This window comes from Neopelma chrysocephalum, unplaced genomic scaffold (genome assembly GCF_003984885.1).
Source record: "Neopelma chrysocephalum unplaced genomic scaffold, ASM398488v2 Primary Assembly neopelma1_97401, whole genome shotgun sequence".
In the NCBI taxonomy this organism is placed as follows: Eukaryota; Metazoa; Chordata; class Aves; order Passeriformes; family Pipridae; genus Neopelma; species Neopelma chrysocephalum.
In genome coordinates, this window is record NW_020926042.1 from 496,985 (window position 1) to 521,168 (window position 24,184).

The following is a 24,184-nucleotide window of genomic DNA, read 5'->3' on the forward strand; positions in this document are numbered from 1 at the left end:
GGCGCTCGGGGCCGGGAACGGGGGCACCGGGGCCGCCGCCCCTCAGCCATCCGGGCGGGCCCCGCTCCCTCAACCCGGGCCAGGGCTGGCGGCGGGCCCGTCCCGCAGCGCTCGGCCCGGCGGGGCCCCCGCGGCGCGGCCCGGCCGTAACAGGTGCCAGGCGGCCCCGGGCAGGGCCCGCGGCGCTCGGTAGTGCCCGGAGCGCGGCGGTGCCGCTGGTCGGTGATCGGTGTCAGCGCCCGGCGCCCGGCGGTAGCTGCGTGGAATTGCGGTGGCGTCATGAGGGCACCGCCGGCCGGGCTCGCGGTCGATGCCGTCGGTGTGTGCGGGGCCGGGAGCGCGACCTGCCCGATACCTCTGTGCCCCTGAGCGGGGCAGCGGCTCGGGTGCAGTCCCCTGGGTGTCTGCGAAGAGCTGTGAGCCAGAACGGAAAGAGGTACAAACTGGGCCTGCAGTGCTTTTCTAGATCGCTTGGAGCCAAGTAAACACCGCGCGAATGGTGAAATCGGTGCTCTGAGAAAGATAAAAGTGCGGGTTTGGTGAGGGGAGCACAGAGCTCTGATCGGGAGAAGAGCTGGACTTCATTTGCTCTGAAATGTTGATCGCGGTGTGTGTGTTACCTAATGCGACCAGACTCTCTGTCTGCTCCGGTATGATTTTACTGTAAGATGTGTAATTGTCAGTGTCATAAAACCTCCACGCTCGTACAACACAGACTTTCCAGCCTGTCTGTTTGGGGTGGTAATTACACACTTCAGCTTTAAGGTTAAAAAGGAGGGGGAGTTAAGAGGCTTTTCGAAGTTCTGTCTTAGTTGTGAACTTGTGACGGTTTCATGCTATTTTAAAAAGGAATATGGAATAAACTGAAAAGGAAATTTGGCAATGGGTAGGCTTTTAAGGTTCTTACAGTGAGGAGTTGATGATTTGGGGACTTGTTTGACATGAGAATATCCACGAACTCAAAGTTTTACAGGAGATGGGAGGATTGGAGATGATAATTTCTATCCCCTTGTGCCATAGCAACAACAGAAGTTGTAGGCTTTGAGAAATGCAAAGCATTTTGTTTAATGTTTTCCGTAGGTAGAAGATTTTTTTGAAAAAAAAAACGGTTTTGGTAATGTTCTGGGGTTTTTTGAAGAGTAGAGCAATGCAGCAATCACAAGCAGGGTCTTACTATTAAATTTTTTGTATATGTTTTCTTTTTGTGAATGACATATGGAACTGTTGAGTCTTTGACATGTAATCATGTTGTGTCTGTCCTTACTCATATTGGGTCCAGGTAGTGTTGTGTTAATATGTGTGTACTTTACTCACAAAACCGCCCATAACAAACCCCCGGTAGGACAGGTTTACAGATGAGAATTGTGTTCATTAGACAGGATTGAAGAGTCTAAACTGATCCTTTTTAGTCTTAGAAAAAACAAGGCACGCACACAAAACATAGAAGGTGATTGCAGCTGTCTTATTCTTTTAACATCTTGTAACTCGAGCAGGGGAGTGAGACTTGCCTGGAAGTGATGTTTGCAGCTCTGTATTTAATGTGTGAACTTTGGGCAGTTTGTGAATTTGTCCTTTTCCAGGCTGTGGTTCTGCACCCTCCGTCTGTGCTGTTACTGTCCAGTCCTGCTCCCTTCCTTGCATTGGAGCCAGTGCTGTCTTGGACATTTGGTGATATATCTTGGTTCTCTCAAGCTGGTAGATGGCAAACATAGCAATCCTGTGTCCAAAAAAACTCGAACAGACCCCACACTCCTGCCAACCAACTTAGTGAGGGGTCCCAGCACAGGGGGTGGGGTTGCTTGCCAGCTGCATGGCAGTTCTGTGTAGGCATTGATTCCAGCTGGCTGCAGCCATGGGCTACCATGAACCCGTGCCCTGGACTGAACACGGGATTACCTGCTTCCTGGTAAAATTCAGTGACCTTTTTTGAGGTCTCAGATGCATGGAAGACATTCAGCTACCTGCAAGTGTCAGTGCAGCCTGGGATGCCTTTTCTTGGTCTTTAGGAAGCCTTACATGCCTCCTGATAAAAGCTCCCTTTTTTAAACTAATTGTGACAGAAGTGCCTGTTATTTGGCCTCGGATTTGCATCAAACAGTCTGTTTTGGTGGCTAAGTTTTAACAGAAAGTAACTGAGACTTTAATCTTTGTCAGTTATTTGAAGAGCTGAAGTGTCATGAACTGTTTTCTTTGCTACTTAGCAGTGGAAATTACTTCTTTTACATTACAAACTATCAGGCACTTAGAAATTTTAGTTCTATTAAGCTTTGACTGGAAGTCAAATGGGTAGAATGTTACTAAGATGGTAATGAACTTTGTAAGTGGAAACTGGGCTGTTAGTACAGTTTCATAGCAAGTGGCATTCTAAAAGTGTTCCAGGGTGGATAGATGTGAAGCACTGCAATGATTTAGTGTGAGTCTGCTTAAGTTCCAAGAAGGAAAGCGTTAATGGACACAGTCGTGTGCTTTAGGCGAGGTACTTGGAGATTCTTCTCCAGCTTTTGTGATGGAATTGTCATAAAATGAGCACCAAGCGACATTGAGTAGGTCTTGATTCAGTAGGTCTTGTTCTCGTAGTGTTTCTGCACAACTTTGAAAATCAGTGGTAAGAGAATACAATACCTCTGTTACCCAGGAACGTGCAGTTTGTCCTGCAGGATTTGCAGTGATCTGTGGAGGTTTGCATGCAAATCTCTCTGACACGGTTTTTAAAAGCAGAATTTCCTAGAAATGTGTGTGTTCCAAATGTAGCAGGAAAAGCCGTGTGCAGAAGAGATCCAAGTGGGAGTGCTAAAGCTTCAGCATTAGCAGCAGTTGGCCTTTGTGCTCAGCTTCCCAAAACGTGGATTTAAGAGGAGGATGATTGTCCTGGTATCTGTACCAAGATGAGATTTAACGGGCCTGATCAAAACTGAGTTTAATTGCCTGGCTTTGGCAGGAGTGAAAGGTGAAGCTTTTGCACTTCCCAAGCATCCTTGCGTGGTCTTTAATCGGAGCATCTTTAATAAGTGTGATTTCCTTCATTTCAGCTGAGAGAGTAACTGGTTCACAGTTTACTTTGTGCAATTTATATACAGATGATGCACAGTAGACACTTATTTGCATATCCATTAACATGAGAATGCTTTGGAGGGACTGCCAACAAAGCAGTTGAAAGGCCTGATTCTTTGGGTTTGCTTTATACCCGTTTCCCAAGTGTTTGATGTGGACTTGGAGCGTTCCAGGGAAGTGGACTGCGAGGTTCCACATTTCAATGTAACAGATGCCCTTCCAAGTGAAATTATGGTAAGAGTGGGATGATTGCAACCACTGGGTAATGCTGTATAATTACATTTACACATGTTGAGTCCTTCAGAGAAGACCCGAAAATAATTAGTTTTGATGAGGAACGATCTGATGTTTTGTCTGGGTTACAAAGACTGTGAGCACTTGGTGTAGGCTGGTGGCTCCTGACTTGTCTGTCAGTGGTGACAGCAGTGGGTGAAAATAAATACCTTTCCAAAAGGTCTGTCCAACCCAAGTTGAATTAATGGGTGTTTGTACACATGTGGGGTTGGAAGTGTGGGTGCATTTGAAGTGGAAGCAGACATTGTTTTCAGAAGAGGCAGCTTGAGGCTGCAAGTGCCATAGGTTTTTTCCTCTTATTTAAATGGAATTCCTCTCTTAATCTGTACTTCGAGATCAAGTCTTTTCTTACCTTTTCTATTCGTTTTCTATACCTCTTCAGCTTTGTGTGACTTCTCTTTAAGTCATCCCCCCATAGTGAATGTCCTTGTGTTGTTCTGCAGTCATTGACTACTAATACTTGTAATAGTTGGGGTTTTTTAATGTATTTTACCTAAATGTTCACAGAAACCCCTTTCTGACTTCCCAGCTGACAGTCCTTTTTCTTCTTATTGCCATTCAGGATGGTTTGAGAGGGTTACAGGGTCTTCTTTGCTCCTAATTCCTGTAGACAATACAAGGAGGAGCAGCATATTTGTGGGGATACAGCAGTGTGGGAGAGGGCTTTCATTTGTGTGGGAGGGTTTATCCACCTCCTTAATTAAGACTTTTGTCCCACAACTGGGAAATCCTGAAACCGTAGTGAAGCTTGAACCTTTAGGTTCAAACACAAAATGTGACATCATCAAATGAGAGGAAAATGCAGGGAGAAATAATGGGAACAGACTGAAGTGGACTGAACAAAACTCTCAAGTAAATGAGAGTCCTTTTTCTAAAGAGGGGGTACACTGGAGAAAGTATGGGAGAACAGAGCAGCCGTGCTACAACAAAATGCTGTCCAGCAAAGTACACATGTTGATTATGGCACAGCAGAGTTAATGCTGTTAAAACTCCACGGGGCTTCAGTGAGAAATGGCACTTTAGACTTGAAGTATAGTTTGCTGTAGAACATTTCCAAAGAGATTTGTGTCAAATGGAACTTTTTGATGTGGGTCAGGTGATTGAAACATGCTGCTCTGGGGAACTTTATTCATACTGAGCGATGTAAATGCCAGGTTGTTTGGGTTTTAACTCAGTCTTAGTGGATTCTGTTATCTTGATATGTAATCAAGTATGAATCTGAAGAGAAAAAGGCAATTCTGTGTAAGTTAGTATTAATGCAAGGTGGGGGGAAATCCAAAAAACTGGTAAAATCTTGTAATGCTCTTATATCGACTTTGAGTGTTTTGTGAAACCTGATGATAAACTTACTGATAGCACTTACTTTGATTTCCTAATTTTGCACAAATGGCTCTTCTGTTGTGTACTAGGTGCTGCTGAAACTCTTGGCACAGGGCTGGTTTTAGCATTTCTTTAAAAAGCAAACTATTTATGCTTTATATAGTCACTTACCATAGGTTTATCAGTGCAGCTATATTGATATATTCCACTTGAACTCCTGCCTTAACATGTTCTGTAGCTAAGGTAACACATGTGGAATTAGACTTTCCCATTTCCTAAATTTTTTTTACAAAATTCTGTTAAACCAACAGAGTGTTAAGCAGTTTAACACAGTTTAAGTAAGACAGCTCGAATGTAGAAGAGGAAGTGACTCAAGTATCAGCTATTAACAGTTAATAAGAAAGTTTGGTTTCATAGGGTGCCTTTCTGTCTTGATGCTGGAGGCTGTTTGTAGTGAAAACTAGGTGCTTGCAGGAAGAATCACAGAAGATGCTGAGTTGGAAGGGACCCACAAGGATCATCAAAGTCCAGCTCCTGGCCCTGCACAGGGTACCCCCAAGAGTCTCACCCTGTGCCTGGGAGCATTGTCCAAACTTCAGTGCTGTCGGGCTTGGTGCCTTGAGCACTCCCCTGGGGAACCTGTTCCAGTGTCCAGCCACTCTCTGGGGGAAGAACCTTTTCCTACTATCCAACCTAAACCTCCCTTGAGACGTGCTTAATCTTTAAATATATGCAGAAAATCAGATGATTGGAGATACTAAGGTTTAAATACGTGGAATTTCTTCTAAAATACCAGAAAAGTAGTTGCAAACAGTAGTCCTGTATGAGCCACTTGAGAAGCATCTTCAATGCCATTTTGCTTTCTGTGGTGCTTATGTACAAGGTTCTTTTTAAAACTGGGGGGTTGGTTTTATTCCCTTGGGTGATGTTGGCTGTAGGTGCCTTTTTGGTGCATGAATGCATCATTCAGAAAGGACTGGACACAACTGCCAGCTTCTCATGGGCTCTGCAGAACTTGGCAGCAAGTAAACAAATAAATAAATGTGGGCTGGCTGTCTAAATGTACAGAATCTTTTGCCACTTCCTTCTGTAGTACTTGGGCTGTTGATGGTTGATAATTTAGTGCTGGTAAAGGACTGGAATCCCAGGCTTGAAATGCCAGTAGGAATAGACCATAAGTATCTCCTTCCCTTGGCAAGAGGCTTCATAAACAAAAGGGGAAGAGGCCAAGATTGATGGATGGTGGATGGATGAAGAGTGACTGATAGATGGAATGAGGGAAGACGTCCAACACAAGTGAACTCCTGCAGCGGGCTGTGGATCTGTGCACCGGGGGAACTCTGGGTGATGGAAATATTTTGAAAGCGTGCTCCACAACAGGGAATGTTTCATTCCTGAGACATTCTCTATCTGATTGAGGGTTGGGATGCTTTAAAATTTTATTTCTGCAGTGATTCTCTCCTGCTTGTGGCTACGGTTTTAGTGTTGATGAGTAGTGGAATCGCTGCTTTTTCCTCCGTTACTTTTTCTTCCAGTACACTTTCCTAATTTCTAGTTCCACAGTAGCTGCTGAGATTTCAAGCTTTCCCTATACTTAAGTAAATATCGGTTTTCTTTTTCTTTATTTCCTGTTTCAGTTACTGAAATCATGAATCCTGTGTATAGCCCTGGATCTTCTGGGGTTCCCTATGCAAATGCCAAAGGAATTGGTTATCCAGGTAAGTAACTGTTTTCTAACAAGTTCTACTGCTCTTTGCTTTCAAGAAGAAATAGTCATTAAAGAATGGCTTCGTGAAAATCTGTTTGGGGATTGGGGTGGGGTTGTCTTTAAATTTAAAAAGTGACATTTCAAGAGTGATGTTATTTCTTCTGTTATATTTCTAACTTCAGTATCTCTTCCAAAGCAGCTTATTTTAGGAGCTCTAATAATTGCGCCCTGCAAGAAGAGGAGTCAGTCTATTTCTGCTGCTGCTTGACAGGCACTGTTAACCTTTCTATCCTCTAATTCTTGTTCATGCTCGTGTTTTATGACTGTCCAAAGCATAGCATAAAGGATGGGACCAAGAAAATGACCAAAAATGGTTTTGTAACACAAATGTATTTCTTGCTTTATCTGTTTCTCATTGACTTCAGGTTTCTCACCAGGTTTTTTTTCCCCTCATCTCCTAATGTGTGTGCAAGCAGGTTTCATTTCTGATATCTCCATAATCTAAAAGTTGCATGAGGCAAAATTACATTTGGACAGAGCTTTCCAGGAAGGCCAGAGAGAAGCCTGTGTGCCTCTGGGAGGCATTTCAAGCAGCATGTCTTGTTGCTGTCTTTTTTTATTTCTGGTATCTGTGAGATAAGAGAATTTCCATTCTGGGAGAGGCCGGAGGGTCTTTCAGCTCCGATTTTATATTCCCTAAAAAGTTAAACTTTTTCAGCTTTTACACCAAAGGTTTTTTGTGATTTATTTGGTGTCTGTGTTGGGAGGTAGAAATCACTCTCTGCTGTTACTGTTTATATTCTTGGTAGCTGTACTATATTTTCCTACTGGTATTTACTGTTCTTAAATTTGTTTTTCAGCTTAGGTAATGCTCTAGAGGTCATATTTTCCTGTCCTACTTTTCTGTGATCCTCCTTCTAAATACTGGTGCATAAATGAATTCTCCTTATTGCTGACTGTCTCAAAAACATTTTAATTTCATTTTTTGCTTTTCAGATTCCTCAAACTAGTGTACATTTCTTGATTTCTACAGTATTTGTAAGGGGAAAACACGAAGTATATTGCAATGTTTTTAAGTCTGTTGAGTGACTGGAGTGGTGCAGTAATAAATTGTAAAGCTGATGCTGTGTAACCATAAGTCCTGCAAGATGGTTTTACTCCCTGTAACTGAGTTATAAGGGCTGCAGTAATTTTACAATAAGGCAAGCAGCAGAGGTTTACTGATTAATATAATTGATGCAACAGTTATTTCTATATTTATAATAGATTGCTTCTTCAGGACTTTCTTTTCTTAAGAATTATTTAAATATGAAGTTGTATTTTTAGCTCTATTTATTTTCTAAATGCAGATTTATATTAACCAGGGTTTCATTTGGACTTATAACCACTTACACATTGCATTGAAGCTCTTGTTTATACTAAACGAAGTCATACCTTAATTTACTTTGGAAGATATACTATTATAGATTCATAAATAGCAGTTTAAACAACATTACCACTTCTAATCTTTTATTCTACCGTTGCATACACTAGACTATGTATTGAATTATGTAAGTGCTTTATATTTGTTACTTTGCATAACTGATATATGTGGAATTGAAGTAGAATTGTTACAGAAGTGCCTTTAATATCATGCTACAAGTTGGTTACTCAAAATTCTCCTTTGCAGGAGTCAGTTCATCAGTTCACACAACTGTGACCCTTAAATTCAGCTTAGTCAATAATGTGTTACACCATTAGTTTGCTAAGCTGCCTGGTTCAGGCTTTTAAGATTTTGGGATAAACACAAGGCACATTCTCTAAATGGAAAAGTAGACTTGCATTTTAGGGTATTTTTTTTTTAAGCTGTTGCATGACTAAGTCCCTCTTTTTTGCCTCTCCTGATTTAAAAGCTGCAGATTCTCCACTCAGAATCATTGCATTTGCATGGGTTGCATGGTAATAGAAAGTAAGGAACACAGCAGTAGGTGGAATGCATTATTGAAAGGCAATGTGTTTCTAAAGCTGTTGCATATTTAATAACAGTTTATATTATACTAGACTTATTTTAGCTTGTTGGATAGGTTTCCACCAGCAAAAAATCAATATTCAAATGTTCTCATGCAGATGGAAGTTCTGTGTAGAAGTTAAAGCTGCTGCTTGTTGTAGTTCCATTTTTCACAAATGACCTGTTTCCTGAGCAGCTCAGAGGGCTCAGTTGTGGAGCTGAAGCTGTGAAGAAGGGAAGGAGGACTGGAAGTGTGTACAATGTACATCATGTTGCAGATCTGTAGTTGTTTTGAGTAAGGTGCAAACCTGTACAAAAGCTTTTCACCAGCAGCTCGTGAGTTTGAAAGCTGAAGAGCTATTTACACTCTGAAAAGTTGTTACTACTTGGATATGTTATTTTTAACTTTGATTTTTAAGCCTAATGCTTTTCTTAGTCTTATCCATGCTGACCACCCAATAGCAGTGCCAAGTGTATGCCACTTGATATGTTTACAGAGTGCTTTACAAAACTAGGTTAGCATGTATAGTCCTGAGCTGAGGAATTCTTATTGTTGAGAGTAATTGCTGAGGACTCTGGGATTTATAATGAAATAGAAGCCCTTAAAATTGAAATAGTGGTTTAAAACTAGCAGCTTTAAGTCTGGCAGTGGAGATGCAAATGGTAATTGCCTTTTATCTGGAGAAGTTGAAATCTTTTTACTTTGATAACAGAATATGATAGTAACTCCATCTTTCTAAATACAGTCATTACTCAGTTTTATACAGTTTGGACTATGTAAATAAGTTCATGGAAAAATTAATAGCTATGATTAATTCAGAAATTTCACTTGCTAAATCTAAACAAGCTTCATATCTTGCAAGTAACTGGCTTTTGCTAATGCTGTTCTTTGCCTTGTGTTGAAGGCCAGTCTGTCACGTTAGTTCAGCCCTAGTCGTTTTACTCTGGTGTAGAAGTGCTTAACTGTCATTTTGCCAGTGCCTGTGCGAGTCCCTCTGTACTGGTAACTGTCAGGGTGTGTCTGAAATAGGGGAGCTTGTTAGATACCAAGTGTAATAACAAATCCCTGTCAAATTCAACAAGCAGTTTGGACTACTGCTGCTTTGTACTTTATTCTTGAGTTATCTCTGGTCTGGAGAGTCAGAGTCACTCTGACTTGGAGAGATTTATTTCTGTGAAAAAGTCCCCTCAGATAAATACTGTATGCACATCAAATCTTAAAACTCATGCTGGGGGGGGAGGAATGTAGGATAATCACACAAAACTTTGTTTTCCAGCTAACTTAAGAACTCCTTGGCCAACAGAGATTTACTGAAACAGGGATGTAAGGGAGAAAGCTGAGGTGTCACAAGTTCTGTTCTCACCTAACATTCACTTCCAGGTGGCCTGGGAGAAGGGGAGCCCAGTTTTTTAGTTGAGGAGGTGGGATTGAAGGCTGGCTGTTTGCTTACCTCAGTTAAAATCTGGGTAGACTGTGCAGTCAGTCAAGAAAGTAACTTTGACTTGTACTTTCTTCCAGCTGGCTTCCCAATGGGCTATGCAGCAGCTGCTCCTGCCTATTCCCCTAACATGTATCCTGGAGCAAATCCTACCTTCCAAACAGGTATGTGTGGTGGGTATGTTTGAAAGTTGTTGAAAGAATGAGGAAAAGCTGCAGGGGCTCACTTGTACTGTGGGATAAGTTTACGTTTGATTATGACTCATAAGGAATCATCTGATAAATTAAAATTAACATAATCTTATCTTAAGACATAGTGCTTGCACCTTCTGAGAAGAGAACAGCTGAAGTTTTAGCTGTTGTTTCTGTGTTTCAGGATGATCCTTGAGGCTTACATTGCATTTCCCTTCACTGCTTCCTTCGTGATTCTGCTTGTTTTGCATCTTACTGGTCATTTCCAGATTCTTATTTTTTCTTCTGTTTGTTGTCCTCAAAATTACTCTTTTTCATCCTTTTCTTAAATCATATCTTTCCAAGTTCAGCATGCTGGTGTCTTTCTGCCCTTAAAATTGTCTTACACAAACTGATGCTCTGGAAAGCCTGTTTGTTGCTTAGAAGTGTTTTGTCCACAGTGGACACAGGAGAGGCTTTAGGTAACTGCACCTGCATGTGTGTTGGTTAAGAGAAGGGTACCGTGAGAGGCCTAGGAAAAGGGAGATGGAAGAACAGACATGAGAAACAAAGCACTCCAAACAAAGCAATATTTTTGTGTAGTCCTGCTTTCACTAATAGAACATGGTTTCGATGTGCTAATCCGTGAAACAAAACAGTAACGGCAGCGTTTAATTTCCACGTAAACCAGGAGCATGGATCTGATACAACAGTGTTCTCCCTGTGCTTATTTTGTACATGAAGGAATTCCTTACATTGCTTTGTTAATGTAGATCTAGGCCATCCTCAGGAACTCTTTCACTTCTGTGTATTATGCCAGTTTTCCAGATATACATGGCACATAACCACATTTGTCCCTGAATGCCCTTGTGTCATAGGGATGGGAAAGGATACTGCTGGAAATTGGGGAGCTCATGTTGTGGAAGTCTGCTTGGTATTGAAGTTCAGTGTTTGTAACGGATGCATTTCATTGACTACCAGGAGACTCTTGAGGGTGTGGCAGCAATTACTGAGACAAGACAGACTAGGTCTTCTGAAATGTTTGCCTGCAGAACCTGTTAAAAGTGTGTAGCTAATCCTTGGAACTGTGGAGTATTCCCGTTAGTACAACCTGTGTCACTGTTCAGTTTGGCACAGTGAGTGCAGGCTCACTCCTTTGTCTTGTCTTTGGTTTTGAATTTATGGTAAGGAAATGGATCAGTGTTCCAGTAATTAAAAAAAATTTGAAGATCTGTCCCTTGGGTAAGTGTGGCCACTGTGCAAGTGTCATGTCTGGGGGTGCATTTGCACTGGACTGCTTCAGAGCTCTTCTGAGAGTGATGTTCAAGGAGAGCAGTTCCCATCAGGGTCTAACTCTTGGCTTGGACACCAGAGCCCTCTGTGGGCTTTTATTATTGCAAACAGGCTGTTCAGTGGCACAGTTGGGGTAACCTTAGTGATGTGTCTCTGCCTTCTGTGCTCCACTGCATGTATCCTGCAGCTGTGCTGAGGAGTAGCTGTGGGGTTTGATCCCAGGATCAGATAACTGAAAGGTGCTTCCACACTTAATGCATGTTGCAGTTTGCAAGTCCTGCCACCAGAAGATGAACATAAGCTGCATGGAATGAATTTACCAAATCATGACACTAATGTTTTTTCCCAGTTGATTGTTTTTTAGCTCTCTGTCAGTTATGTTGTAATAGAAATTTATGGTTTCTGGGACAGATTTTTGACTTCAATGTTAGACTTAATCATGCTGTAATATTAGTTTGCACTGATTAATCTTTGCTATATAGCATGAGATATATTCCAAGTCAGAAAATACTGCTTTTTCACAAAAAAGTGAAAAAGTTCTAAGATGTATAGAAGTTGGATACCATCTTTGAATGTCCTTAATTTTTAAAAAAACTGGTACTATTAGAGTCTTTATTGCTGTTGAATGGAAAATAAGCTTTTATTTCAGAACTAAGAATAGCTTTAATTTTTGGCTACTCTTTAAGCTGTGAACTAAAGTTCAAAATCTACAGACCCTCTAATACAGGAAGATAGCGTGAAGTACTTTGTCCTAACAGCTGGGATTTTTTTATGCCTTTTTTAACCTTTCATATGTAACTGCTTGTTTGTAGAATCAAAGCTTTTGTAAATCATATTATGCAGCAGTATTTGAATGTGCCACTGCTGTACAGAAAAGGGACTTTTTTACAGGTAACTGTCTTAAATGACTGTGATTTTGAATAATCACATCGTTTACTGTTAAGGTCTTTGTCCCATGTAAGGGAGAAAAAAATAAATACCTCTTGTGCAGAATTACCACTTTGCAAGAATGAGAAAGAAATTGCCTGTGCAGCTGTATCAGTGGGTTTTTAGAATGAGAGTGGGCTTCACTGAGGACACAGTTGTAGTTCAGTAATGATGCTTCATGTTCAGCATTTTGTAGCTGTGGTTTCCACCACAAATAGTTCCTTATACTAATGGAAGTTGCTTCCTCAGCATACTCTATTTGTGAAATACTTAAGATCTCTAAAAACAACAGAGAGAGTGCTATAGTGCAGCTTTCTTTAAAGGTGATAAATTCTATTAAAAAAGTAAACCTATTTCTTTATTAGCTAAACAGCTTTGAGTTTGAAGGGTGGAATGAAATTGCAAAGAAACTCAGACTTCTGCAAAAAGAATGGTCATCTGTCATCATGCTGTCTGCACAGACTGATTTTTGACAGCACAAATGCCAGCATTCTCTCTGCCGTATGACTTCAGATCTGTTCTCTGTGTTGAAGTCAGCACATTCTAGACAGTTTTTCAAGTCAACCTAATCTCTACTCCAATAGCCTCTTTTTTTTTCTATAATTACTGAGTGTCTGTTCTTCCCTGGTAGTAGTTTGTACAGTTCCAACTAAATGGGAATAGTGCCTGTGGGTGTTGTGTTTTCTGGTGTGGTGGATCTGCATGAGACCCAAGATCTTTTCACAATAGCCCAGACTAGTATGGCCTTTCGTATTTATTTTAGCCAGTTCAGAAAATGCCAGAAAACAAATACAAACAAATGTAAGGTGAAGTAGAGGTTGCAGATTGTGTCTCTGTTCTCTGACAATCCATCTTGAGCTCTTTGGATGATTCGGGCTTTCGACATTCTTGTTCTTGTGCTGTCTCATCTCCTACAGAAGGTGACTGCAGGTTAGTCAACTGTTACTGTGTTTTGCCAGGACAATTTGGGGGGTGTTGAAAGTTGAGTAATACTAATATGTGCCAAGTCCTCTTGTGTAAGGATGCTGCCTAATGTGCCCAATCCAAATATTTAATAACGTTACTACCAAAACGCACTTTTTACCCTGTAGTCATAGATTTGAAAAGTAAATTGTGCAGATATACATTTAACTTTTCATGCTTAGTTGACACAGTCAAATGCTATTTCCAGTTACTGTTACCAGTATTAGGTGAATGATTAAACTTGCATATTGAAACCAGCTTACTGAGTCCTCACGTGAAGATTATGGCATTGGGAAATAAGGGAATTGTTGCCCTAGCTTCAGGAAGCAGTGCACTGCCCCGTGTTTCCCATGGTGTTGATGCAGATTTGCCTTTGTTTCAGGTTATACACCAGGTACCCCGTACAAAGTCTCCTGTTCACCCACCAGTGGAGCAGTGCCACCGTATTCCTCGTCACCGAATCCCTACCAGACTGCTGTGTACCCAGTCAGAAGTGCCTACCCACAGCAGAATCCATATGCACAGGTACACAGGCAGATCCAAAAAAATGTCACTTCGGGTGGTGCTTTGTGTTCCCTGTAATACCTGTGTGAACTCGTAACCTTTCATCACATTCATTTCTTTGTGCATGGAGAGAATCTTCAGCTACCTGCAGTAAGAATTCTTAATACAGTGATTTACAGAGTGTGTGTGCAGTTTTATATTCTCTCTTGCACTTACCGATAATGTGGTCTGTCCTTGAAGAGACACTGGATTAAGTAGTTTTCAAAATGTGTGCTGGATATTACAACTACCAATATCCTGATTTCATTTCATCAAAAATTGTCATAAAGTTGCATTAATTTTTTTTAGCAAGTTCTGTTGGAATTCAGGGAGTTACTAAGTCTCATGCTAAGCAAGCTGTTGAAAGCTATAAGAAAAGATAGGATTAAGATGCTTCAGGAAACATGATATTTTGGGGGAAAGTTGTCCCTCTTTGCATGGTGGAAACCTGCCTGGCATGTGAGCAGTAGTTGAAGGGAATTAATAACCACATAACAAGTTTTATCCAGTCTGCTTAGTGTATTTGGATTTGTCAAAAATCTTTGGTTCTTTAACTAAGAGCAGCTGAATAAAAAGTTGTGAAAGATTGAGAAAAGTTCTGTCACGGATTAATATAAGAAAGGAGACAAAATGAAGGGAACGAATGACAAATCACTCCTTACTGTGGAAAGTACAGTCAGCATTGGAGTTCTACAAAGGTCCCTACCTTGAATGTTATCCTAAATGCCTTAAAAATGGATAAAATGTTAAAAATTTTGCAAATGAAACGCAGTTGAAATAGTTAAAAAGAATGTTTTGGCTTCTGCTCTGTAAATGCATTGCATCTGTAGAGTAATACTTTTATTTTATGATACATTCATGAAAGAAGATACCACTTATCTTCCCCAACAGATACACTGTAATTACTTAATGTGTACTGTTTTTTCTCCAACAGCAAGGCACTTACTACACACAGCCTTTATATGCAGCACCACCCCACGTAATTCACCACACCACAGTCGTGCAGCCCAATGGAATGCCAGCAACCATGTATCCTGCTCCGATCCCCCCACCCCGAGGGAACGGGGTGACCATGGGCATGGTGGCTGGGACGACTATGGCAATGTCAGCAGGTTTGTGCACTCGCCACCCTCGTTGTTCCTTGGTGGGGCTCTGCTTTCAGTTTGAGGTGGAACACGGCTGCGTTACACAAACGTGATGCCACAGGTGTACTTGGCACAATCCTGAAACTGTGTAACTCAGTGTGTCTTCAGAATGAGTCCAGCTAGCTCAGTGATGCTTTGATCACCTCCAAGGATGGAGGTATTGCATCCTCTTTTCAGATGTCAGTGTTATGGGGTGGTAGTTTTTCTTCATATCTGTATGGAATTTCACTTACTCTTGCATCCTTTGCTTCTCATCTTACCAGTGTTAAGAGTCTGACTTCCTCTCCCCAGTGCATATCTCACTGCCAGGTGAAAGCAGCAGCCTCTTAAGGCTGAGGAAAATGTAGTGTCACAGACCTTCCTTGTCTGTTCAGGTACAACACTTCATGTGTTTGCACTAGCTGCTGGTCCTCTGTGTCATGGGCAATGGTTAAGGATGTCTACTTCCTATTGACACAGTCTGTTGGTGGTAGTGTTTGGAGAAAATGTTGTTTCACCAGTAATCCAGTCTCATCTGTGAGTGTTTACTGAGGGGGTGTCCTGCTTTGTTACTCAGTAGGTGGTTAACTCACGAAGAAACGTCCACATTCACTCAAAGGATGCTCAGTTTAGTAATCCAAAAAACAAGAGCCATGAGTTTGTTTCAAGATTCTGGTTTTTATCGTGTCAAATCTGTAATTTAATTTGAGAAACCTCAAAAGTAGAGGAGTTAGGTATCACAAACTGAGCTAACATTAAAGTTTTGTTGGTGGGCAAGCTGATCCCAGGTGTTTGTTAATGGTTCTGCAAAGTGCTGTAGCGTAAGACTGTTGACCCTGTTTCTGAAGCCCCTTAATCTATAAAAACCTGTAATAATGCAAACAATAACTAATTTATTCTGGTTTTTCAGTCAAGTTGTCTCTGCCATCAGATATTCTTACAACACGTAAAGGCTGCTGTGGGAGAGTCTTGCAGTGAATAATACTTATGTTGCAGGGGTTTTGCTAGAGCTGTTTTTGAGTAATGGGTATCTGTGTTGCACTGGGATTAAACATCCATGGGGCTAAAATGAATCCCTTGCATAAAGGTTTGAAGGAAGATTGGGGCTGGAGTGCAAAATGAGGTAATTTTAAAGATGAGCAAGCTGTAATTGCTTTTAAAATTAAATCTGTTTTTTCTCTCCTTCCCTTTTTGTTTAAGTTTTTTTCTTTTTTTTTTTTTCTCTCTACTAGAATTTGTGCTTACTGAAAACTGTTCTCTTCATTCTAGGTACTTTGTTGACAACTCATTCCCCAACTCCAGTAGCCCCTCATCCAGTTACTATGCCCACGTATCGGGCTCCAGGAACACCAACCTATAGTTATGTGCCCCCACAGTGGTGATCATCCTGGCAGTCAGTGTAAGTTACTGATTTAGATTGAAACCACTTAATCTTTCTTACAAATGACAGCATTGCAGGTTCTTGGGGGGAGAGTCTCCAGAAGGTAAGCAGTCTGGAGTGCTTTTACAGTGTTCTAATTGAGTAGGAATACACAAAAATTACTGTTTATTTACTAGCTGTTCCTTGCAAAGTGCAGCTTTGTACTTTGTACTTCTGTACTTTGTACTAATGGGGCTTTTTCAGTGGTCTGTTTCTTCACAAATCATGAATCATTTTCATGGTTCTTGATTGTTGAATATGAAAGAATGAGCCTCAAGTTTGCCTTCTTAAAATACATCTGGAATTAAATGTATTCGGTGTTTTGGAATCATTGGTAATTGTTGAATTCAGCAGTACTGTGATTCTTGAATGAAACAATGTGTGTGACTTTGAAGTCTTATTTTTGATTGGCTAAATATGTAGGCAAGGCAAGTATTTTGCCTTGCTCTGAGGGTGAATCTTTCTCACAAGCTGCTGAAACAAATAAACAACCTTGAGATAATTTCATATATTCGTTCTGTTTCAGGTAAGTATCAGTGCATACTTCTTGCAGTCAGTGTGGAAAAAGCATTTTTAGTGTGAACCAAAATTTAGATAATGGATTTCAAGAAAAGGAGTTTAATTTTGAAATCTGCTGTAAAGTGGGATGGACTTTGGGGGTGTAATCAGTGTCAAAATGACACAAAGCCCAATGTTTTTGTGATACATATTTCTGTTTCTGGTTTGTTTGGTTATTTTTAGCATAAGTTGAAAGGAGCTTCATTTGAATTAATGACTTGTCAGACCAACTGAACTTGAAATTTTCACTTTTAGTCCATTTAGTTTATGACAAAAGTTAACTTTGTTTTAACTTGCTCTGGATTTCTATTTCAGCAGTTAGAAATACAGAGTTCTGTGATGACAGGTGACTATTCCCTCTGAGTTAGAAATGCAGCAGCCATTTCTCATTTTGCTGTGATGCTGCATAGCAGTCTGCACACCTGAAAAGTTTCACAGAGTATTTCAGCCAAGGACGTTGTATTACATGAGCGTAAAAAGTGAGAGTTTGCTGGGAGTAAACTCATGACTGATGGTAATTAAATTTAGCACAAAATACTTTTTTAATATTGCATCTTCTACTCCCAACAAAAGTCAAGTGATGACAGGAAGCTGGAATGGACATGCCAAAAGAATATCCTGTAATTAGTTCTAACCCAGAAGCCTCTCCATGTCAGTTGACTGGATAAATGCTGGGGTATCATTATGTAGCACTTAACATTTGTTGAGTGTGTGTATCAGTGGGGTGCATGCAATGTTAGAATGTTCTGCTACAGTCAAAGAGTATCTCACCTAATTGAGAGTATTTCCCCCTCTTAATGTAGGTTTGAAGATGGGAGATATGCAATCAAGAAATTGAGGTTTAAAAGTTGGTGCTGAAGCCCTCATGCCTCCAACCAGGACTTTCCTTCTGAATGCTTTCAACACTTGGCTAAACACTACTAATTCCTGATCACTGAAGATTTTCCAGTGCTGCATATCTTACATCTTGGAACTCCAGCAGTTAGTCTTAAAGCAAATCCTGTTTTGTGGACTGTCTTGCAATTTTTTAGCTAATTATAACGATAAAAAGGGAGTATAAATTTATTCTGATCCATATCTAGTTGAATGCATGTTAAAACACAAAAACAAAGCTTGCTCAATCTACCTGCAGTGACTGATGCAAAAACCATCATATGCAAATCCAAAGGAACCGAAAAGTATTTTACAACTTGTATCACTAATGCACTGTTGTAATGTATGCAGGGTCTGAAAAGGTAGAATCATGAAAGTGAGTTTCTTTCTGGAATACCATAACATACATTAGATAAGTGCTTCAGCCTTTTTCAGGTTGACGGAGTTGCCAGTTTAAAAGGGGCATATTTTTATTTAAGTGATGTGTTCTTTTCGAATTCAGCTACTAAATTGGAGTGACTGGAAAATGAGTCAGACAAGTTGTAGAAATCCCGCACACAATTAGTTTACTTCATACCTTTTCATTTTCATGATATGAATTCAGTGTTATACAGATGTTCTTAGGATCAGAATGAAATGACAGAGGTAATGCTGTGTGTGCCAGTAAATAAGGCAAACTTCCTTGAGGCAAAACTGGCTCTTAGGAATAGTAGGAGGTGATATCACTTGCATAAAGAATTGCATGTCCTGGGGAGATTTCTATCCAGTACTATCTTTCATACGATGCAAGATGTGTCAAAGTGAGACTGCCACACAGATTGATAGAAAACACTTTTAGTTCTCAGTTGAGGAAATCCGTGCTGTTTTTCCTAAAGAATGTTGTAGTCAGTTGAAAATGTACATGCAGCTGATCCAGCTTGCTTTCTGGAAACTTAGGAAGTGCGAGGGCTTTCTGCAGCAAACAGAGTTCAGATGCATGTTACTCTGAGGAAAGCTTGTGTGCCTGATGAGTATGTTAAAGGGGAACAAATCATTTTAATGCAATTTCCTTATTAGCTACTTGCAGTATGGACTATGGATACTCTGTAGTAGGGCTGCCAGAGGTTTCAAAAAGCAGTTCTTTTTTTTTTTTTCCTGAAAGTATTTGTAATTGAAATAGGAGCCACATGTTGGTTACAGCATTTTTACGTGTTTTCTTAGTATTTTCTTTTTTTACTTCCTAAATTGCACTTGGAAGCACGTAAAATAAGACTCAACTGCAGATTAGCATTTCATTGCAGTGAGTCATTTGTGATATTCTTTCTTGCAACTTCAATTTTTAAAGTACCTCAGAGCAAATGCTGTGGGCATAAAGGGCTAGCCTTGGAACCCATTTGTATACCAAAATCGTTATGGGAGAGATTTTAAATTTTTAAATTTGAATATTGCACATGAAAATCGAGGTTTTTCTTAAACCTGCTTGACTTACAATTCCAGAAAGATGCAATTTTCTTTTTTTTTTTTCTTTTTTTGATACATTCTGCCTGCAATAAATTATGCAGTAAATGGTTATAAAATGTTGTTCCCTTTTAAGCATTTACACCGAGGTATATCAGGCTGTATTGTTCCCTTAGGTAAACTTCCATTCAGAATTAAATTTTTTGAAGTTGTGTATCTAGTTACGCTTTGTTTTGGGGTGTTCTGCTCCTGTACAGATTTGGCAGCTGCTTTGGGGCAGCATCAGTGCTGATTTAATGCTGCCATCCCAGTACTCTGCCCTGGTGGGAGGCTTGTGTACCTTCATACCCCATTGGTGGTTAGAGCCTTCAGTAACTTTATTTTTTACAGTAAGCACTCTCTGTATTTTGTACCCCCCCTTTTTTTTTTAAATAAAGTTTAGGTTTATTTTGCATGAATCACTGTCAGTGGATGGCCCCCTTATTTCTAATGCCTTGAACATAACTATGTTGTTAGAATAAGTACTTTAAACCTTATTCGTGAGCACTTACTGCAGCTTAGGGATTTCCATATGTTTTTTATATGGAGCAGAAAATTACCCAAGACAAACTTAGTCGAATCTGTAGTGCTTTGTTCAAGTCTGTTTAACAATTCCATTTGTGTAGTAGATGTGCAGCTTTGATTAGTGAGGTGTGGCAGAGCACAATGAGCATTAACACAGGGCACTTGTCCTGAGCGTGGTTTTAACCAGGAGCTGAGGTCTGGAGCAGGGCTGTGTTGGGGAGGAGCTGGGAAGGCCAAGCTGAAAGCTTTGCTGTCTCCTGTCTCATCACCATAAACTGAAGCTTTGAAAATCATAGGAGAGAACTTCCATGAATGCTGCAATAGAGAAATAGTTGAGAAATGAATATAACTTCCTGTATATTTGCTCTAACTTCAGATTCCGAAATGTCATCTTGGAATTGATCTCCATATAGTATTCCATAACATTTAGGCAGTCTCACTTACTTGAGCACTTTTTTTCCTAAGTTGCATTATGGGATTCATCCAGGAGGGAGAAACTGTACCTTTTCCAAAGGTACCACACCTTCCAGTTCTGAGCGACTCTGATCTGCTGGGAGGCTGGAGCGTGTCTCCAGGAGTTGTTATGAAAAGTAACCAAAAGCACAGTGCAGGGGGACGGGGGAATATGTGTATATATAACTATCTTAATGGTATTTTGTTGCAAATAGTAGAAAGCATGGATATAAAACTGCAGCAGGGGAAACTGTACATCATTAAATAGGCGTTTACACAGTGAGGGTCTTACGAAACATTCTCTCCTGCTTTTTATATAACATTCCCTATTTAGAATTCCTTTATAAATGAATACGCAGTATGTGTTTGCACAAGAGCTCCTCAGCAAGTGAAAAGAGCTAGTGCAGTAGAGACATTTCAGATCAAGCTTCTCTTTAAAAAAAAAAACAAAAAACCAAAAAAAAACCACACAAAAAAACTTTTATGGCAGCTTTATATGATTAAAAAAAAAGTACTACTATAAACCTGGAACTGAAAATAACTTGCAGCAATAACAAAGAGAAGTCCAAGAAAGATTTTTCTTTTTTTTTGGTTAAAATTCAAATTTCAAGTGTTGAGTTTAGATAACGTATTTTTAAAAAACTGAGGTATTCCCTATGTCAGTAACAGCTGATGAAAATGTCTTTTAAATGTAGCAGCAGCAAAAGAAAAATGGCTAATAACTGGCACCAAAAACATGTAGCCCTAGTCAGTGGCATGGTGGTTAACTAAACACTAGGAAGGAAAAGAGAGAACCTACTATTAGATGTTGCTTATGCTTGTTGTAACCATCTCCTGTTTGAAGTTTCTAGGAGACATGCAGGAATGCTGTTCAAGAAAGCTTCTTTTTGAGTGTACTATGCAAGTTAAATGCTTAGATGCAGTGGTAGACAAAAAAAGTCCTTTATTTTAGTTGAAGTTCTTCCTCGTATTGCTTCATCCACTGAAAAAAAAAAAAAAACCAAAAACCAGAACCAAACCACCACCTGTAAGTACCACCGTGTCTTAGTGTTGTCAGAAAATAGCTGATGGTGCAGAGCTGTATACCAGGGTACTCAGCATTGACTGCTCTCCATGGAGCATTCTGGCTTCACTGCTCCTTGGGTAGTAAGGCAAGAGATGGTCAGGATTGTCTTGGAATCACTCCCCAGTGCTTCAGCACAGTATTACACACTTGTTCATTTGGGTTTTGCTTGAATAGGTGAGCACAGCAATCCAATACCACCACCTAAGTAGGCTTAAACTCATCCCAGGAGTAGTAACTACCGTGTGTGTGAAACCTCCCATCTTAGGATCGTGAGCGATAGTGATGCTTCAGCTGGAGCTCGAGGGAAAGGACAGATGCGGGGGCTGTGCCTGGCCGATGTGGTGCCCGGGCTGTGGTCTGTGCCTGGCCTGGGTGGTGCCCGGGCCGTGGTCTGTGCCGTGTTCCATGGGAAACAGGCCCAGTCACCCCAGGCCTCTCCAGCAGGTGTCAGGCGGGAGCCCAGCCCCGTGTCCCTGCGGTTGTGAACGCTGGAACAGACACGGCGAGTTCAGCACATTCACATTGTTCTCATTACTAAGTGTCAGCTTTCTAATCCTGTATCGTGTCAGCTCGAAGGGTCCTGCAGAGCCCTCAGACATGAGGAGGTGCAGTGCTGCTTAGCAGGAGCTCCTGCAGCAGGGAAGGGCAGTTTGTGCATCAGGGCTCACCAAGAGCCGAGTTGGTTCTGAGCTCTCTGAAGGAGCGAGGCCTCGGCAGGCTGTGCACCTCTGGTCAGGGGTGCTGAGGGGGAATAAGGGCTGGTTTGTAGACTGAAGAGAGGGAAAAGGAACAGTGCTTATCTGGGGACAAGGAAACCTTTTCTTGTGTGGGTTGCATATAACACTGAAACATCTGAATTTCATGCGTAGTAAGGGTCCATTTGTGATTTGTAAAATTTATGGGCTCTGAAGTTTAAACATCAAGAAAGTGAACATGACTTTTCTAAACTGGTTGTGACTTTTGGGCACTTAGCAGGCAAACTGGGAAAGCTTTTTTAGCTGGCTGCTGTACAGATTTGTTTTAAGTAGAAGGGATTTGTTAGTGGGTTTTTTTTAATTGTAATGCTATTATTGGCTGCCCTCCTGTCCAAGATTTTAAAAAGTGAGTGCATGCAATGGAAGTACAAGAGGCCCCAGTAATAGTTCTCCATGTTTGTTATGAAATAGACACAGGTTTCCTTTTTATGACTTTTTTTAAAACTGTCTTAGGAACAGTTGTATTGGTACTTTTTTTTTTAAGTTTAGGTCAATGTTGTCTTCCAGAATAAGTTTTAAGGCATCACTCACTCCTGCATTGAACTATTGCATCAACACAAAGAGTGGAGATTCCATTCTGAGCCAGTTCAATTGTGAAAATTCATACTTTTTTTATTTTTTATGCAATTCAATGAGTAGATGAGCTCAGATTTAAATTCTTAAAAGCACGTTTATTGTAACAAGAATTGTTATGTATTAATACTTCAGTTTTCAATAAAGATTGACTTGTGTTGCTTATTGTGGTTTTTTTTTCCTACTGTCTTTGCTGACATCCTTCCAGAAAAGATTCTGTTGCTGGAGAGCAGAATGGTACATTTAAACTCTTTAAGCTGATGAAATCTGATAATTAACATTGAAATGGGTTAAGTGACTTTCTCAGTAAGGTTTCTTAATGGCAGCAAAACAGTGGTAAAGGCTCCCCAGTGGGGAAGAAGCTGCCCTAAGTTGCCCTGTCTGAGAGTATGGTAATGATGTGCAACCCTGCCTTGTTCCCTTTTGAGGCATTTACTGGGATTTGAGGGTTTTCTTACTTTATTTTACAGTTTAAAACAAAGGAAATGGAACAGATGTAAAATTCGACAATACTTCAGCTTCAGCTTTGGTTGGTACCAAATCCATGCTGTTTGATTGGAGAGGTGACAGGCCCTGAGCAGAAGGCTGTTATAAATCAGTTTCTTGAGTGTTCCCCAGAAGGAAAAGAATTGAGTAGGTGTGAAGTGTGGGTAATTATCCTATTTCTTTAGTGTGTGGGTGGTTGTAAAGCACTAATGTTAAAATGGAATTATGTGTATTTCAGGGGAACAGAACTATGCTGCTTGCACTAACTGGCTATTTTGATTTATTGTAGGTCTCCAAAAATAACAGCAACTTACCTGGTAATGTTCCTGTGAAAAGCAACATGTGGAAGAGGAAGGTGCAACGTGACTTTGTCGCTATGGTTGTTGAGATATTGCCACAGGTGGTTTAGTCAGTTGAGTACCTGAGTTTTTACAACTGTAGCCAAGCACTAGGGATCCCGTGGAAAGATTGGTTTTCTTTCCTCAATGTGCTTTACCTCAACTAAGTTCTGGTCACTTGTCCTGGGATTGCTTTCATGTTACAGGGAGACAGATTTGGGGGTGTTTTTTGCAGAGCACTGGAGCTGATAAAAATTCATAATCCCCAAACAGTGGGTTGCTGGAATCTGGGATGCTCTAAAGGGAAATACTGTTCTTCAGAATGGTGCTGATCACTCCTGGGCTAGAGGGATTCCAGTCTAGCTGTTCTCTTGGGGGTCTGTTGCTGTGAAACATGACTTTGTGCCATGTTCAGCACTCATAAGAATGTGGTACTGAACTCTTAAGTCTGTATGTGGGGTTTCTTTTGTGGTGGTTTTAAATGTATCCATGGAACTACCAAAATGGTGGGTCAGTAATGGTTTGATTTTTTTTCCCCCCTCTTCCCACGTTCACTGTGCAGTTGCAGCGTAATGCACATTACTGTCCCACTCGCTGACAAGTAGAGTTAGTTACTTGCTGTGAAAGTTAGATGTATTGATAAGAACTTTTCTCATTTTAAGGGCAGCTTTGAACACTTAAAAGCAGCCAGAGCCTCTTCCAGAAAAGTGATTGTCAGAAATAGGAAGATTTGAGTTTAAAGTTTTCCTGTAACTAATAATGAGGAGAACCAAAGCTTGCTGTTTCTAGCATCTTGCTTTAGATTCTAAACACATTGTAAAAAAGCTTGGTAACAGAAATAG

The 24,184-nt window shown here is 40.6% G+C and overlaps 1 protein-coding gene across 1 annotated transcript; it reads left to right on the plus strand.

Moving 5' to 3' along the window:
• The first annotated feature begins 358 nt into the window (after window positions 1-358).
• Window positions 359-22,683, plus strand: FAM168B (family with sequence similarity 168 member B). Its single transcript, XM_027672537.1, has 7 exons — window positions 359-522; window positions 6,303-6,383; window positions 9,880-9,963; window positions 13,535-13,677; window positions 14,630-14,807; window positions 16,089-16,218; window positions 17,601-22,683. Exons 2-6 carry the CDS (start codon window positions 6,314-6,316, stop codon window positions 16,199-16,201), a joined length of 588 nt encoding a protein of 195 aa, XP_027528338.1. The 5' UTR covers window positions 359-522; window positions 6,303-6,313; the 3' UTR covers window positions 16,202-16,218; window positions 17,601-22,683.
• The last annotated feature ends 1,501 nt before the right edge of the window (window positions 22,684-24,184 follow it).